We start from the raw sequence: 16,264 nt of genomic DNA, 5'->3' as shown, positions 1-16,264 counted from the left end.
TCTGCGCTGGGACCAAGCAAAGCTCCATCTTTCCCTCCCAGTAATGGTGTGAAGACCTGGTTTCAGGCCTGTAACCATGATCTGGGTCAAGAGTCAAAGCCCAGGGAATTCCCTGGCAGTCCAGTCCTTAAGACTCAGCACTTTCGCTGCCGTGGGCCCGGGCTCAATCCCCGGTTTGGGAACTAAGATCCCACAAACCACGAGGCACGGCAAAAAAAAAAAAAAAAAAAGAGTCAAAGCCCACAGGATGTAGCTTGCCTTCTGTTGCCAGCACTAATTAAGCTGGTGACTGTTCTTTGCTAAAACCAAAGCCCTTAGGGACCTTATTCTGAGCTCTGAGCACCTCTCTGACTCATTTTCTTTCTCTGTGCATAAGAAGGGACTGCTTTGGCTGTACCCTGTCGCTCCATATAGCATCCCCTCAGGTGCCAAATGAATAGTATCAGGAGATTTTCTCCTCCATGGGGCTCCTATCCTGAAGAGTGTTGGCCTGGAAGTTATGCTCGTTTGTTCCCTCCTATCAGCTCTTCTCAATCTACTGTTTTAAGGAGACGTTCCTATTTTCTTGAAAAACATAAGACAGGTTGGATCAGAAGAGTCTATTGATAGGTAGCAGTGTTTCACTGTAGTCTGGTGTCTGAAGGTGGCTGGTCAAAAGTCCAGGCAATGAGAGCAGCAGGTGAGAAATCAGGGCGAGGGATGAGGATGCCATGAAGCTGAAGTCAGTTTGGCCTGCAGTGTAGCCTGGGGAAGCGTTGGGAGGATGCTGGCCTTCGTCCTCCATCCCCCCTGGATGTCCCATCCTGGTGCAGGTCTAGGCAGCGTTGCCTTTTGGGGTCTCTTCAGGGGGAGCAGCTGCCTCCCCCTCTGTGAGGTTCCACCCTACAATCGCTGAGTTGGGCTGTGCCGCCTCCAGCTCGGAGCGTGGTCAGGATTACTCCAGGAAAGCAGCCTTGCTCAAGGAAATGCCGGAAAAAATCGGAGGGGTGTTCTGGCGGGCGGGGGGGGGATGTCCAGCATCAGCTCTTGGGGTGGCGGAGAGCAGAGCAGTTGAGGCCTCCAGCTCTCAACAGTCTCGTCTTCCCTGGGGCAGAGAATGGGACATTGCTATGGACACCAAAGTTGCTGGGACCACTTACTCTGGAGATTCTAGCAAGAAGTGCCAAGGACAACTTGTCGTCTGTACTCAAGCCAAGGACAGTGGTCTGTGCGTGCGAGGCAGAGAGCCAGTGTTTATACAACCAGACCAGCTGGGTGGGTGATTCCTCCCTGGAGGTGAGTGGCGAAGAGGGTTGGCGGTGGGGTAGGGGGGGGGTTCCAAGTTGAGGGAAAGGAAGTGGGAACTGAAAGGATGTCGTCCTTCAGCTCCTCTGTGCTAATGGGTGTGATGGGAGGCGGGTGGAGCTGTGGTAGGTGAGTAGAGCAGACAACAATCTCGGGCCACAAACTTACAAGTGTAAGAAATGGAACTTTCTTTCCTGCTTATAGCTCAACTGAATTTTTATCTCCCAGCTCCCATTTAGCCAGGCTGGCAGGAAACTTCCACCTCAATCTTTCTTAGAGTTGCCCAGTGGTTGCCAGCTCCACGGTTCTGGAGTAAGACAGTGAAGTAAGACAGTAAGATGCGGGTAGGAAGGTGCCCATGTGGTCCCTGGGCCTGAGTCTACACGGATCACAGCTCCAGGCACCCTCCCTTCAGACACAGGGGAGTGTTCTGTGGCTTCTGTGCGTTGCTCAGACACAGGAAACCTTGTGGCTTAGGGTCCCATCTGCCTAGAAGCACTGCATAGCCATTTCTCTGGGGCTTCATCTTCATGGTGTTGGGAAGAGAAGTACAGATCCCTCTGATCTTGGTCCCCCCAAAACCTTTTTTTTTCCCCTTTTACTCTCTTCCTCCAACTAAAAGAAACATCTCTTTTGCAGTTTGAAGAAAATCCTTCTCCATTCAAGTTTCTAGCCAAGATACTTGGCCTAAGTCCATGAATCTGGCCCCATCTGCTTTTTTTTTAACTTTTTGGGGGAAGTCAGAAAGGAAAGTGTTCGGCTGGCAATACCCCACTACCTCCTTCACCTCTTACACACACACACACACACACACACACACACACACACACCCTTCTCCTGAAGCATGAGCAGAGAATTCCTACTTGAAAGGGAGAGAGGTGGAGGAGTCCAGGAGGCAGAAAAGGAAAAAAATACAGAGTAGGGGGAAAAGGGATTAAAATCAATATATTATTTTAGATATCCCAAGATATCCAGTGTTAAAGGGTTCCATTTCGGGGAGCTTTCCAGCGTCATCTCAGTAGGCGAGATAGAAAAGAGAGATGAGGAACTTGATGAGGATCTGGACGGTTCCCCTCCCTGTGCCCTTGTTCTGGTTGTTGCGAGCTCTCACTGTGCTCAGCAACGAGCCTCCTTCTTGGCTGGGAGTCAGCAAGGGAAGAGAGAGCAGGAAACTGCAGCTTACGTAAGATCCAGTTTTCCAGGGATAGTAGAATATTTATTTATATAGCCCCTGTCTAGGAAGGGTTTCAGGCAAGGAGATTTGCTGTAAGAGGGAAGAGGCTGGGATCCCGGAGCAGAGGCCAGGCAGAGGGCTCAGGAAAAGGATGGCCCAGGGAGGCCACGTGGCCTGGAGGACGGTCTGCCTTTGACAGGGACGTGCAGGCCCAGGGCCTGTTCAAGAAGCTGCTCAGTGGATACTGGCAGAATTACGACAAGGACTCAGGGTCCATGGGTTCTCAGACCTGAGGGGTTGGTACAGCAACACCCCAGAAACCCTTAATGGTTCAGCCTCCTGGCCGCCCAGTGATCAGCAACCTATTCCAGGTGGCCGAATGCAAGTGTGACGGGAACGCCACAGGCCGCTACTGCAACCGCACCAAGGACCCCTGTGAAGAGCAGTGCTTCCCGAGTGTGAAGTGCATTTCCGGGAAGGGCTGTGAGGCCTGCCCCCCGCACCTGACTGGGGATGGACGTCACTGTGCACGTGAGCTGGGGACAGGGCCTTGGCAGGAGGAGGTTCTGGGGACAGGTGACATCTCGAGGGCTTAAGACAACTGGGCGAACCATTTCTCCCCCCTTTCCAGCAAGTCTTTAGAATGTTCAATACAGGTGGGTATGGTAAGGAGGTAAGGTGGGTATGGCAGGGTGTGAGGCCGAAGGAGAAGAGATTGTACAGGCATGGAGGAGGGGCCAGAGCTGAGAAGCCCTGAGGCACTGTTGGGGGAAACCCCGGGCAAAAGACTGAAGATGGCCTGGAGAGGGGAGGGAAATTTAGCAGCAGCCAGGGAGCCAGAAGTAAGCTGGGGTGGGGCCCTCAGGCTCCGGGGGTTTTCAGAGATGCAAGGCCCAGGGTCTCTGCATTTCCCTAGTCAGGACATTGTGTGAGGGGGGGAGGGGGGGCGGGGGAGCTGCCATGGGCATCTGGTGGCAGGGGTGCCTCATCTTCCCTTTGAGTCCTCCTTCCACCATCTGTTGCTTGACCTTTGAGCCATCAGAGTCATGAGGGCATCACGGTGAGGCCTCCACTAAGCCCCCTGAAGCGCCCCAGTGAAGTCTAGAGACCACTGCATCTTCTGAGCAGAGACCAGAGAGGTAGAACCACAGCCTTATAAAGGCAGAAAAGGGGATGGAAGTGAAGAAAACAGGTCGGTGGGCTTTCCTGAAAGAGAGTCCTTTCCTGATGGGAAGGGTCTGATAAACACTCCATTCCCTCAGCAGAATTGGGAGAACCCTGACCTGGCAGGGGAAAAAGGGTCGCCCGGCAAAGAAATGTCTGGAAAAGGAAGAGGATAGTTCGGGGTTCAGAGTGGCCCACAAGCAGAACGCAGCTTAAGTGGGCTTTGCAGGAAAGAAATCAAGCCTGTCCTGGGAGCAGCTTTCCCTGGGCCGAGGGCTGCCCCTTGCTGCTGAGAGAGGTGTTGCTGACCTCTCTGCTCCCCCTGCAGCTCTGGAGAACCTCTTCCTCTGTCAGAACAAGTCCTGCCCTGAGAATTACTGCTACAACAACGGCCACTGCTACCTCTCCCAGGCTCAGGCCTGCCAGCCTGCCTGCACCTGCCCCCCAGCCTTCACCGACACCCGCTGCTTCCTGGCTGGGAACAATTTCACTCCAACAGTCCATCTAGGTACGACCAGATACTCCACCATCCCCACTTCTCTCTCCTTGGGGGACGATATGGGGCTCTGGGGGCCAGGCTAAGTCCCTCAAACTCACAGGACACAACTCCAAATTTCCCTCAGGTGGTGGTAAGTTGTAGGCTATGGGAGCGAGTGGGGGGCAGCTGTCACAGCATGAACCACGGGCCTGAGCAGTCTGCTGAGGAAAGACTGAAGGTGACCTCACAGCTCAGCAAGACAAGAGTTAGGGAAGCCTTGACCATAGTCCAACATGCATTTGTGTGAGGGTCAGCAGACTTGGCCACTTCTGCTGATCCTTCTGGTAAACCTGTGAGGTGATTATGAACCTCCTTCTCCCGTCTCCAGAGCTTCCCTTAAGGATCATCCATCTCTCACTCATGGAAGACGAAGGTGCCTCCCAAGCAGATGTCAATGCCTCGGTCAGTGCTGCAGGCCAGCTCTGGGTGGGGGACGGGTCTTGGCAGGTTCAGGGTGGGGTCTTAGCCATGGCTTGTGCATTCTGCCTCTCATAATCCGTCTAGATTCAACTGCCAGAGGGGGCTGGAGCCTCCTGCCCCAGGGAAGGCTGAGGGTGAGGAAAGCAGGAAGGCCTAGGACAGAGACCTCCAAGGGGGTTAGAATGACCAACTCGCAATGAATAGAGTCCAGGGTGGCTGAGTCAATGCAGCCTTTCCTTCCGAGCATCCCTCAAGACCTGCCCTTGGATATTATATGGAGGAAACACAAGAGGGCATTTCACCTCCAGGAAGCCTTCCCTGACTTCGCCGAGGAAACTGGGCCTCCCTCTTCTTGGCTCCCATACCCTTGTCCATTCCCCAATCACAGGCAAAGTAGCACAGTAGTTGAGCTATTGAGGCTCAGGAATCCTACCCAGGTTCAAATCCTGACACTACCACTCACTAGAGCAGGTGTAATAATTAGACAAATTATTTGAACTCCCATCTGTAAAAATAAAGTAATAACAGTACTTATGTCAGTGGTTTGTGTCAAGGTTTAAATGATAATGTAGGTAAGGCACTCAGCACGGTGCCTAAAACACAATGTATTAAAAAAAATTATCCAAATTATTATTACTACTGTTGCTACTACCACTACTACAGCACTCCACACTCTGTACGGTAAAATCTGTTAACATTTGTCCACTGCGCCAGACTGTGGGTCTTTGAGAATGGACTGTTCCTAAGTCACACTGACATCCCTCACACTTGACCATCCCCTAGGACTGGCTAAGTATAATCTCTGTTCAATATACACGTGGGGAGAGAATGAGTGGGTAAGTCGGGGATCAGAGGCAAGGTAGAGGTCATTCATTTCAGATTCTCCCCTTGTGATAGGAAGTGGGGGTAAGGATATGTAAAGTCCTTCACTCACCAACAAACTTCTATTAAGCAGGGACCTGTGCCAGTCACCAGGCTAGGCTGGGGTGTGGGGATGCAGAAATGCATAAGAAACATTCTGGTGTCTTGGGTCCTCATCTTCAAAGAAGGAAACAGGGAGTTCCCTGGTGGCCTAGTGGTTAGGATTCCAGGCTTCCACTGCTGTGGCCCGGGTTCAATCCCTGGTCAGGGAACTGAGATCCCACAAGCTGTAGGGTGTGGCCAGAAAAAAATTAAAAAGGGAAGAAGGAAACGGAAAGGGATGAATATGTGCATTAAAGTGGGAAGGGTCTCCTCTCTGGATTGGGCCTCACCCTCACTTCCACCCTCCCACCCCAACTCCCATCCTCTGCCTTAGGTGGCCTATAGACTGAGGAACCTGGATGTGCGGGCCTTTCTCTGGAACAGACGAGTGGATCGAATGTAAGTGGGACTGTCCCTACCTGGTCGCCGGGTCCTCCCCCAAACTCCTCACCCCTTGGCCCCTCACTGTGCCCCTCCCATACAGTGGGCCCCCAATAGCACAGGCCTCAGGAAGCTCCCTTCACCGCTGGAGCATCATCTCAGAGTTCCAGTACCGCCCTGGGGGCCCTGTCATCAACTTCCTGAATACCCAGCTGCTAGATGCAGTGGTGGAGGCGTTCTTAACTCCGTGGAGTAGGTGGAAGAGAAGTGCGGGGCCCAGGAACAACGTGACCTTCCACCCCATCTACAGGAGGGACGTGTACAGTATTATGGCTCGTGAGTCACTGTCTTGGGGACAGCTACTGGGATAGCTGAGGGGGGAGGTAAGCAGAGGGAGCCTGTCACAGATCTGCAGCCCACACAAATCCATGGCTGAAATGTGTTCTACAGCAAGCCACAGACAAAAATTAAGTTAATTTAGTTTTTTTTGTTTGTAATTTTTGAGAGAAATTGTGAACATTTTACCCACCAGCCTTCTAAATTCAAGAACAGGCGCACAAAATACTGCTTGATGAATCCCCACGTGTACAGTTTCACAGAGCAATTACTCCAACTGCTGCTTTCCTGACCGTCACTGCTAACAGTTTTCTTTCCACAAAATTGTTAATGATTTGGTTAAAAGACCATTGTACTTTATAAACATAAACAAGGACATTCTTTTTGCCTTTGCCCTCCAGCTGGAGATATTCAGTTGAAGGCTGGAGACCTGGCCCAGGGGCAGATATATCCCCTCCCTGAAAGAGTGTGACCCCATGCAAAAGCCATCCCCAATCTAGGCCTCCACACTCCCATCTGGAAAATGAGATGGGATTTCTGAGGTCCCTTTCAATTCTGACAGCCTCTAATTATCCCAAAACAGGAATGAAATAGGTTGGCAAGCTTGCCAGGGAAGGAAAGGAATAGCCCACCGTATTTTGTGAGTCAGGCAGAGAACGGGGCAGTGAGTATGTCAAACCCGACAGAAGCTGCTGCGTTACTTGGGTCCAGGACCAAGCCAGAGCTTCTTTTAGAATCTAGGCTAAGCCTCCTCCGTCCCAGGGGCAACGATGTGAAATTCTCCAAACTACTATGCGTATGGGTGGTAGGGGGGTAGGGTTGGTGTTAAGAGGACACCCCAGACCTGATTGTGCCTTTTGTTAGAGAAAACAAACAAACAAACATCCCGCAATTTTTATTATACCAGTACAATGTGTTTATTGTAGAAACTTTAGGAAACACAAATTAACAAAAAGAAAAAAAAATCACTTGTAATCCCTGTCCCCAGAGACAAATCCATTTTGCACCTATTTTTCTGAATTTTCTTTTATGCATAGGAACCTTCAGACATATAAATTTGTTTACAATAAAGAGATCAAATCATGCCTAATGTTTGTTAACCTCCTCATTACTGAAATAATTGTGAACATATTATCTTGTATATTGTTTACACATTCCAATTTCATATATTAGTTTACAATATGTCTTAATATAGTGTGCTATAATAGATTTTAAAAAGAATGTTATACTAATAGTGACCATTTAATGAGGGCTTCCTGTGCCAGGCACTGTACTGAATACTCTGCATATATTATCTCATTTAAAATTTACAGCAAGGTAGTTTCCTTTTAAAAATAAGGAAACTGAGGCTGAAAGAGTTAAGAAATTTCCCCTAAACCACACAACCAGTTAGTAGTAGAGTTTGAATTTCAACTCAGGTCTGACTATTTCAAAGCATATGCTCTTAATCAATGCATTTTTCATACCGTGGTGCTTATCAGTTGCACAATATTTAACAAAACCACTCCTGTTGAACATTATTGCTCTTATTAACCATGCTGCTCTGGTCTTCCATGAACATATGTAGTTTTCATGTGTGTTTCCAATTATTTCTCAGGATAAATGCCTGAAAATGGAATTCTTGATCCAAAAGGTATAGATCTGGTGTTAATCGGTTGCTTTCTATATTCACTTTTATCCTACCTGACAGTGAATGTGAGCACACTGGAAACTTACCTCCAATGCAGCGGATACAAGGGCTACCATCTGGTCTACCACCCCCAGAGCGGCTTCACCTGCGTGTCCCCCTGCAGTGAGGGCTACTGTGAGCACGGAGGCCAGTGCCAGCACCTGCCCGATGGGCCTCGCTGCAGGTGGGCGGGGCTGGGGGCAGGAGGCGGAGGGCAGTGCTGGGAATCCAAGCTGCAAGGGGTCCGGAAATGCCATGGTACCTCGTGGTGCCTGAAAATTTAGGATGGCTCCGTTTGTAATTAAGAGAAAGGGGATCAGAGGGAAAAGGGACAATGGAAAAGAAGATGTGTGCATGCCTAAACTGTGAGGATGAAAAAGTTGCTATATTATCTATGCAACTCAAACCAGCTACTGGGTAGATATTATGACCACTTTAAAGATGAGAAAACTGCAGCTTAGAGACGATAAGGAATCTGCCTAAGGTACCCAGCAAGTAAAGTAACAGGATCGGGGTTCCAAAGCCAGACTCTCCCACCTGATTTTGCTTCTTGGGTGGACAGCCTGCTGCCTCATTGTAGAAAAGGAGCCCATTGTCTTTTGTCTAGGCCCGGCCCTGCCCCTCCTTAAGAGTAACAGGGGAGGCCCTCTCAAACTGGGGCCCTCTGTCCCACCGGTTCATCAGCAGTCTGAGGGGCTTCCGTGAGGGGAGTGCACTAGGTCGCAGGCCTGCCATGGAGAGGGGCAGCGCCACCTGGGCCCTCTTGTCACATCAGTGCCCTCCGTCTACGCTTGTTCCCACTGCATTTGCAGATGGGCCCAGCCCTCTCCGCTCCTGAGTCCAAGGAGGGGGCGGGTGGAGCCTAGCACCGGACCCCAGCTCTCCGGGGGCAGGCAGGGTTTGTGACTGCGCATGCTCACCGGCCAGCCCCGCCCCCTCCCCGAAGTCCCTGTGGAGGCGACCTTAGATGAATTCACCACCCCCTCCCCCATCCCCCGCCCTCCTTGGTAGCCCAGTGGCCTCCCCTCAGCTCCAAGTCAGGGCTGACTCCGCCCTTTCCCTAGAGGGGAGCCGAGCCTATGGTGGAAAACCTCCTCTGGCCCGACAGAAAGGAGGGATGGGGAGGCCGAGCCACCCGCTGACCGTGTCCCCTCTCTGTGTCCCCAGCTGTGAGCCCTTCTCCATCTACACGCCCTGGGGCAAGCACTGTGAGCACCTGAGTTTGAAACTCGACGCCTTCTTCGGGATCCTTTTCGGGGCCCTGGGCGCCCTCCTGCTGCTGGGGCTCGTGCTGTTTGTGTTCCTGCGCTTCCGGGGCTGCTGCGGGAGCCGTTTCTCCTACCCGCTGGGCTCGGAAAGCTGAGGCTTTGCCCCGAACGGGCTGCGGTGGCCTATGATACCTCAGGAGCTACCCCAGCCTCACCTGCACACACTCCCAGGCGTCGTGGTTTAGGGAGCCTGGAAAAAGTAAGGTGACTGATGCGGCTTCAGGATTCTTTAAGAAGAATGAATAATGGGAATGAATAATAAAGACCACACCTTGTCAGAACAGGAGACACAGAGGCTGAAAGGAAGAGGCCATAAAGGCCTACTATATAAATAGATGGATTCTCACACAGACATACCCACACAGAGGACACTGACCTACAGAAACACTACGTGCACACACCAGCGTTGATGGGGTGATGGCTTTAAATTAAAAACCAAAATACATTTGCACACAAAAGTCTCCAGTTTACTTCTAATTAAAGTTTATTTAAATAAAATCCCTCTGACTTTTTGTGTTCCCAAAGCCATGGATTTCATTCATGATTTTCCTCTGGTGGCTAAAGGGCCTGATACAGAGGGTGGAGGGAGCAGAGGTCGGTTGGACCCAGTCCTGCTTCACCCCTCAGTTACTCTATGTTGGGAAGCTCGGTTACTCCAGCCCAGACTTGGATCTTTGCTTCAGTCTCCACATCCCCTTCTTCCCCTCCCCCCAACACAAGCCAAGGCCTGGCCCTCTGAGGAGAGTGGTAAGGATACCCCCATATGGAGTATCGCCAACTCTCTCCCAGGACCCCTCCCTGCCTTGCTGGTCTCTGCCCATCAGTTTCAAGAGGATAAGTATGCAGTGCCTTTTCCTATCTGGAGTGTTCCCTGGAGGAAGGATTAAATCATTTCAGCTCCCTTTCCAGGAACCACCCCATCCTTAGATCTAGGGTACCCAACCCCTGATACATTTTCTCTGTCCTTTCCTGGGCCCCAGTTAGAGTCTTTTGAGCTGCTCCACCCCGTAGTCCCTCAGTCCCACTCTCTCTGCTTTTCCCAGGAACCTGATCAGTTTCCACCTCAACCTTCTCTCTTAGCAGGCAGAACTTTACACATATCTGTGTAAAGATACCCAACTCCAAGGACAATTGGTCCACACCTCCTGTGTCCAGAGCACCTCAGTTCCAATCCTGTGCAGAAGCTGGGTAGTTGCCTTTTGGTCCTATATCCCAAATCCATGAAGAGAGAATCTGATTGGTCCAGCTTGTGTCAGTTGTCCATCCCTGGTCCAATCAAGTGTAACCACAGAGTAGGAAAAGAGGTGACATGATACAAACCTGGTGATCAGGCTCAGACTTGTAGGTGAGTAAGTGGTGTTGGGAGAAGTTCCAAGAGAAATATGATTTCTGATCTGAGCAGAGACTCCAAACTGTCTGCTTTACGTAGAGAACGACTTCTCCCAGCAGGTGAAGCGCCGCCTCCCAATATGTACAAGTCTGTCGTTTTCCCCTCAAATGCCCCCAAGTGTAATCAAGTCTCCATATAGAACCACATTCATTTAATCCCAGCATTCATTTATCAAGAATTAAGCACATGGGAATTCTCTGGTGGTCCAGTGGTTAGGACTCTGTGCTTCCACTGCAGGGGGTAAGGGTTCGATCCCTGGTCGAAGAACTAAGATCCCACGTGCTGGGTGGCATGGCAAAAAAAAAGAATTAAGCACATAGCCCAAATACGTTCACTGGTGAATTCTATTGATACCTAACATTTCAGGAAGAAATTCTACCAACTCTATAATCTCTTTCAGAAGACTGAAGCAGAGGGAAGCTTCCTAACTCATTCTGTAAGGCCAGCACTTTCCTAATACTAAAACCAGAAAAATGCATCACAAGAAAATAAAACTATACACCAATCTCTCATTAACATAGATGCAAAAATCCTCAACAAAATATTGGCAAATCGAATCCAACAATGGATAAAAGGAATTATACACCACAATAAAGTGGCATTTATCCCAGGTACGCAAGTCTGGTTCTACATTTTAAAATAAATTAATGTAATCTATCATGTCAACAGACTGAAGAAGAAATTACATAATCATATCCATAGATGCAGAAAAAGCATTTGACAAAATTCAACACCCTTTGATGAAAACTCTCAACAGACTAGGAATAGAGGGGAACTTCCTTAGCTTGATAAAACACACACACAAACACACACACATACACACACACACACACACACACACACACACTCTCTACAAAAAAATCCTACAGCTAACATCATACTTAATGGTGAGAAACTCAAAGCTTTCCAGCTAAGATCAGGAATAAGGCAAGGATGTCCCCTCTTACCACTGCTTTTCAACATTTGTACTGGAAGTCCTAACTAATTCAATAAGACACACAAAAAATTCTTTTTAAGGTATAAAGATTGGGAAGGAAGAAATGAAACTGTCATTGTTCACAAATGACATGATTGTCTATGTAGAAAATCTGAAAGAATTGATTCTAAAAAACCCTCCTGAAACTATTAAGCAATTATATCAAGGTTATAGGATACAAGGTTAATGTACAAAAATCAATTGTTTTCCTGTATACCAGCAATGAACAAATAGAATTTGAAATTAAAAGCACGTTACCATGTCCATTAGCAACCAACCAATAGAATTAAATATTTAGGTATAAATCTAAAAAAATATATACAAGGTCTATATATGGAAAACCACAAGACTCGGATGAAAGATATCATAGAACTAAATAAATGGAGAGATACTCCATGTCCATGGATAGGAAGACTCAATACTGTCAAGAAGTTAGTTCTTCCCAGCTTGATCTACAGACTCAATGCAAACCCAATCAAAACCCCAGCAAGATTTTTTATAGATATCACAAACTGATTCTAACGTTTCTGTGGAGAGGCAAAAGACCTAGAATAGTCAATTCAATATTGAAGGAGAAGAACAAAGTCAGAAGACCTATACTACCTAATTCAAGACTTACTTTTAAGCTAAGTACTTTATAAACTATAGTAATCAAGACAGTGTGGTGTTATTAAAAGAATAAACAAATAGATCAGTGGAACAGAATAAAGAGCCCAGAAATAGACTCACATAAATATAGTCAACTGATCTTTGACCAAGGAGCAAAGGCAACACAATGAAACAAAGACAGCTTTTTCAACAAATGGTACTAGAACAACTGAACATCTACATGCAAAAATATGACTCTAGACACAGACTTTACACCCCTCACAAAAGCTAACTCAAAATGGAACAAGACATAAATGTAAAATACAAAACTATAAAACTCCTAAAAGATAACATAGGAGAAAACTTAGATGACCTTGGATATGGTAATGACTTTTCAGATACAACACCAAAGTCATGATCCATGAAAGAAAGAATTGATAAGCTGGACGTCATTAAAATTAAAAACTTCTTTCAAGAGAATGAGAAGACAAGCCTGGGGGAAAATATTTGCAAAAGATGCATCTGATAAAGGACTGTTATCCAAAATATACAAAGGACTCTTAAAACTCAACAACAAGAAAACAAACAACCTGATTAAAAAATAGGCAATAGACCTCACCAAATAAGATATACAGATGGCAAGTAAGCATATGAAAAAATGTTCAACATCATACATCATTAGGGAATTGCAAATTAAAACAACAAGATTCCACTACACGCCTATGAGAATGGCCAAAACCCAGAACACTGACAACACCAAATGCTATAAGGATGTGGAGCAAAAGCGATTCTCATTCCCTGCTCCTGGGAATTCCAAAATGGTGCAGCCACTTTGGAAGACAGTTTGACAATTTCTTACAGAACTAAACATACTCTTACCATATGATCCAGCGATTGCACTCCTCGGTATTTACCTAAAAGAGATGAAAACTTATATCCACATAAAAACCTATACATGTATGTCTATAGTAACTTTATTCATAATTGCCAAAATTTGGAAGTCACCAAGATGATTTTCAGTCGATGAATAGGTAAATAAACTATGGTACATCCGGACAATGGAATACTACAGAGCACTAAAAAGATATGAGATATCAAGCCATGAGAAGACATGAAGGAAACTTAAATGCATATTATTGCATGAAAGACGCCAATGTGAAAAGTTTCCATAGCTTACGATTCCAAGTATATGACATTCTGGAAAAGGCAAAACTATGGAGATAGTAAAAAGATCAGTGGTTTCTAGGGGCTTAAGAGGGAGGGAAGGATGAATTGGCAGAACACAGAGGATATTGAGGGCAGTAAAATTATTCTGTACATCACTATGATGGCAAATGCATGTTATAATACATTTGTCAAAACCCATACAACACCAAGAGTGAACCTTAACGTAAACTATGGACTTTGGATGCTAACGATGTGTCAACCAACATAGGTTCATTGACTGTAACAGATGTAACAGATGTTCTCCGATGGGGGATGTCAATAGTGGGGGAGATTGTGTGTGGGGGGAAGGGGCTATGTGGGAATTCTCTGTACTTTTGGCTCAATTTTACTGTGAATGTAAACTACTCTGAAAATAAATTTTATTAACTTAAAAAATAATACAAATTTAAATCAAAAGAATTAAACACATATGGCACTGCGGACAGACAGCATGGGGGGTGGGGAGTTGTCCAACAGTTAGAAAGAAGGGAATGTAAAACAAGGAGGGAGGGATGACGGAAGCGTGCTGGACTGGCGAGACTGCCGTGCCTTGACCATTGCAATCCCAAAACTAAGCTATGCGATGAGGACTTTGTAACGTGACTTGAGGTCAGGTAGGGGAAGGCTCTCTTTTAGGGTAAGGTACAAAATTTACGTCTCATCCTCAACCCAGTCAGGACCTTGGTAAGGGATTTACCCATGCTGTGCAAGACATGATTATTATAGATACTTTGTGTCATCAAACCTGCTAAAGGGAAACCTGATAGAACAAAAGCAAGGTGGAAACAGGGAGCAAGGCACCCAAACCCAATGTCCTTTCTCCCCCCCATCCACGTTCAGACACTAAGCTTCTTCTCCTCCCACTGAGAAATGGAGGTGGAGCAGAAAGACAGAATGTGTGTCACGGACATTCCTGCCAGAGGCAGTGGAGCTGTCCGTAAGCCTAAGAAAAGGCTGGGGGCTTGCCACAGCAGAAGGAAACCCACAGACTGGGAAAAGGGAAGAGGTGGGGACACTGGTGGAAGTGGAGGCATTAAAAGTAGGGTTTAACAATAAAAATACAGATTTAACAATAAAAATACAGAAAGCCCAGTTAAATTTGAATTTCAGATAAACCACAATTTTTTACTATAAGAATGTCCCATGAAATATTTGGGATATCCATATATTTTAAAAAGCATTCATTGTGTATCTGAAATTCTAATTTAACTGGGTGTACTGTATTTTATCTGGCAACCTGGTCAGAACGGCTGAGGCGCTGGGCATGTAGAGAGAAGGAGTCATGAGAAAGGAGAAAGGAGGACTGCCTGAGGGGGACAGCCTCCTGGCTGGGAAGGAAAGGCTTCTTCTGAATGGTACGTTTAGATCAAGGACACAGCTGCACATTTTCATCAACTCCCCAGCTCTGTGATTCTGTCACGTATGCACCTGGAATATAGAACTGATGGGCTCTGCTTCAGGGCTCCAGGCACGTGTTGGCTTAGCAGAGAGGAAGGAGAGACCACACACCCCTACCCCCGGTTGGTGGCAAGCAGCTGAGACACCCTCAGTGGGCACTGGGGGAGCGAAGGGAGCTGTCTGGGAAGATGCTTGGCCAGAGACACAGATTCCCCTGCCCAACCTTCCCTGCTCTCAAAGGAACCTTTCAGAAACACCCTTGGGCCAGCTTTTAATGACCAGGATGATGCCTAATCGATCACTGGTATGATATACCAACGTACTTATTTATTGATATCAAAAAGCGTGCCCACTCACTTCAATTTGTGGTGCACCCACGGGATTAGTTACCATTCACTGCTTTCCACTAACTGGCGGCCAGTCCCGCTCACAAGGGATGAAGGAAGGACGGGCTGTGCAGAAGCTTCAGTTGAAGCCTCTTGTCAGAAAAGTTCCACCTCAAGCTGTCCTCATCATGGCCTTGCGTTGTTGCCTTCTGGGTCTAGGCTGAGTCACGGGAGGTTTTAGACAGGGTGTCTTGTTTAGGTCCATGACCACCTTTGTCTTTATGAAATATGTGGCATTTTCATCTCATATATATACATGTTTGAATCTTAAATAACTGGAGAATTTTCTCCGGGCACTTCTGGTTCTTGCTGGTTTGGTAACATTACTTCTGTAGTAATGTTCTGCTAATAATGTTTGGGAACATTACTTCTGCTAACTTTGGTCATTTCCAGTAATTCTCTCTCTCTCTCTCTCTCTCTCTCTCTCTCTCTCTCACACACACACACACACACACACACACACAAGCATAATTATACACTTTAATTCCTAAATGCTTTTAATTGGTGTATCCCATATTTTACAGATTTTTTTGGCTTCCAATAATAACAGTAATCAGCACTATATGTACATGTATGTCTTTATAGGTATGTAATTAAGATTAAATTATCCACTTTATTAGGTATCATTTGTTTGAATAAGTGCAAAACAAGAAAAACTATTTAAAAATTGGGTTTCTGTAACAGCAGTGTTATATAAACTGCTCTCTATTCATGCCTAACTATAGTGCAGCTTAATAGTTATATCATTAAATTTATCTTCTGTTACTCCAACACTGAATGTCATTTTCTTACCTTTCGGAGCTCAGTGCCCATATTTCATGGTCATCTGCTCACACGGCCCGTCCTCTAAGTCATTCAGTAAACATTTGAGTGCCCTCTGTGACTCTGTGCTAGGTTCTGTGGCTACAAGGATGGATAATATATGATGCTCTGTCCTGATTTAACAAACTTATAATAAATAAATCATGACATAGCATGTTAGCTCCCCTTTAGGGAATTTGAGAAAAACCACCATGAGGAAGTAGTGGATGATCTGGGCTTCTAAGCATGAGTAGGAGTTTTCCTCCCCCTACTAACTTTAATCCATGTGGGAAGAGACATCTTTGAATCCCCCAAGGCACAC

At 46.9% G+C, this 16,264-nt stretch overlaps 1 protein-coding gene across 1 annotated transcript in view; it reads left to right on the top strand.

The window, feature by feature from the left end:
* Positions 1-9,326, top strand: part of MUC4 (mucin 4, cell surface associated) — a 58,435-nt gene extending 49,109 nt beyond the window's left edge. The window contains 9 exon segments of the mRNA XM_060010140.1: positions 1,094-1,275; positions 2,830-2,989; positions 3,951-4,130; positions 4,489-4,562; positions 5,878-5,942; positions 6,028-6,260; positions 7,951-8,113; positions 9,097-9,286; positions 9,288-9,326. Coding sequence (XP_059866123.1) covers positions 1,094-1,275; positions 2,830-2,989; positions 3,951-4,130; positions 4,489-4,562; positions 5,878-5,942; positions 6,028-6,260; positions 7,951-8,113; positions 9,097-9,286; positions 9,288-9,326 — 1,286 coding nt within the window.
* The last annotated feature ends 6,938 nt before the right edge of the window (positions 9,327-16,264 follow it).

This window comes from Delphinus delphis, chromosome 4 (assembly GCF_949987515.2).
Source record: "Delphinus delphis chromosome 4, mDelDel1.2, whole genome shotgun sequence".
Classification (NCBI taxonomy): Eukaryota; Metazoa; Chordata; class Mammalia; order Artiodactyla; family Delphinidae; genus Delphinus; species Delphinus delphis.
This window is presented reverse-complemented; position numbering and strand designations above follow the sequence as displayed.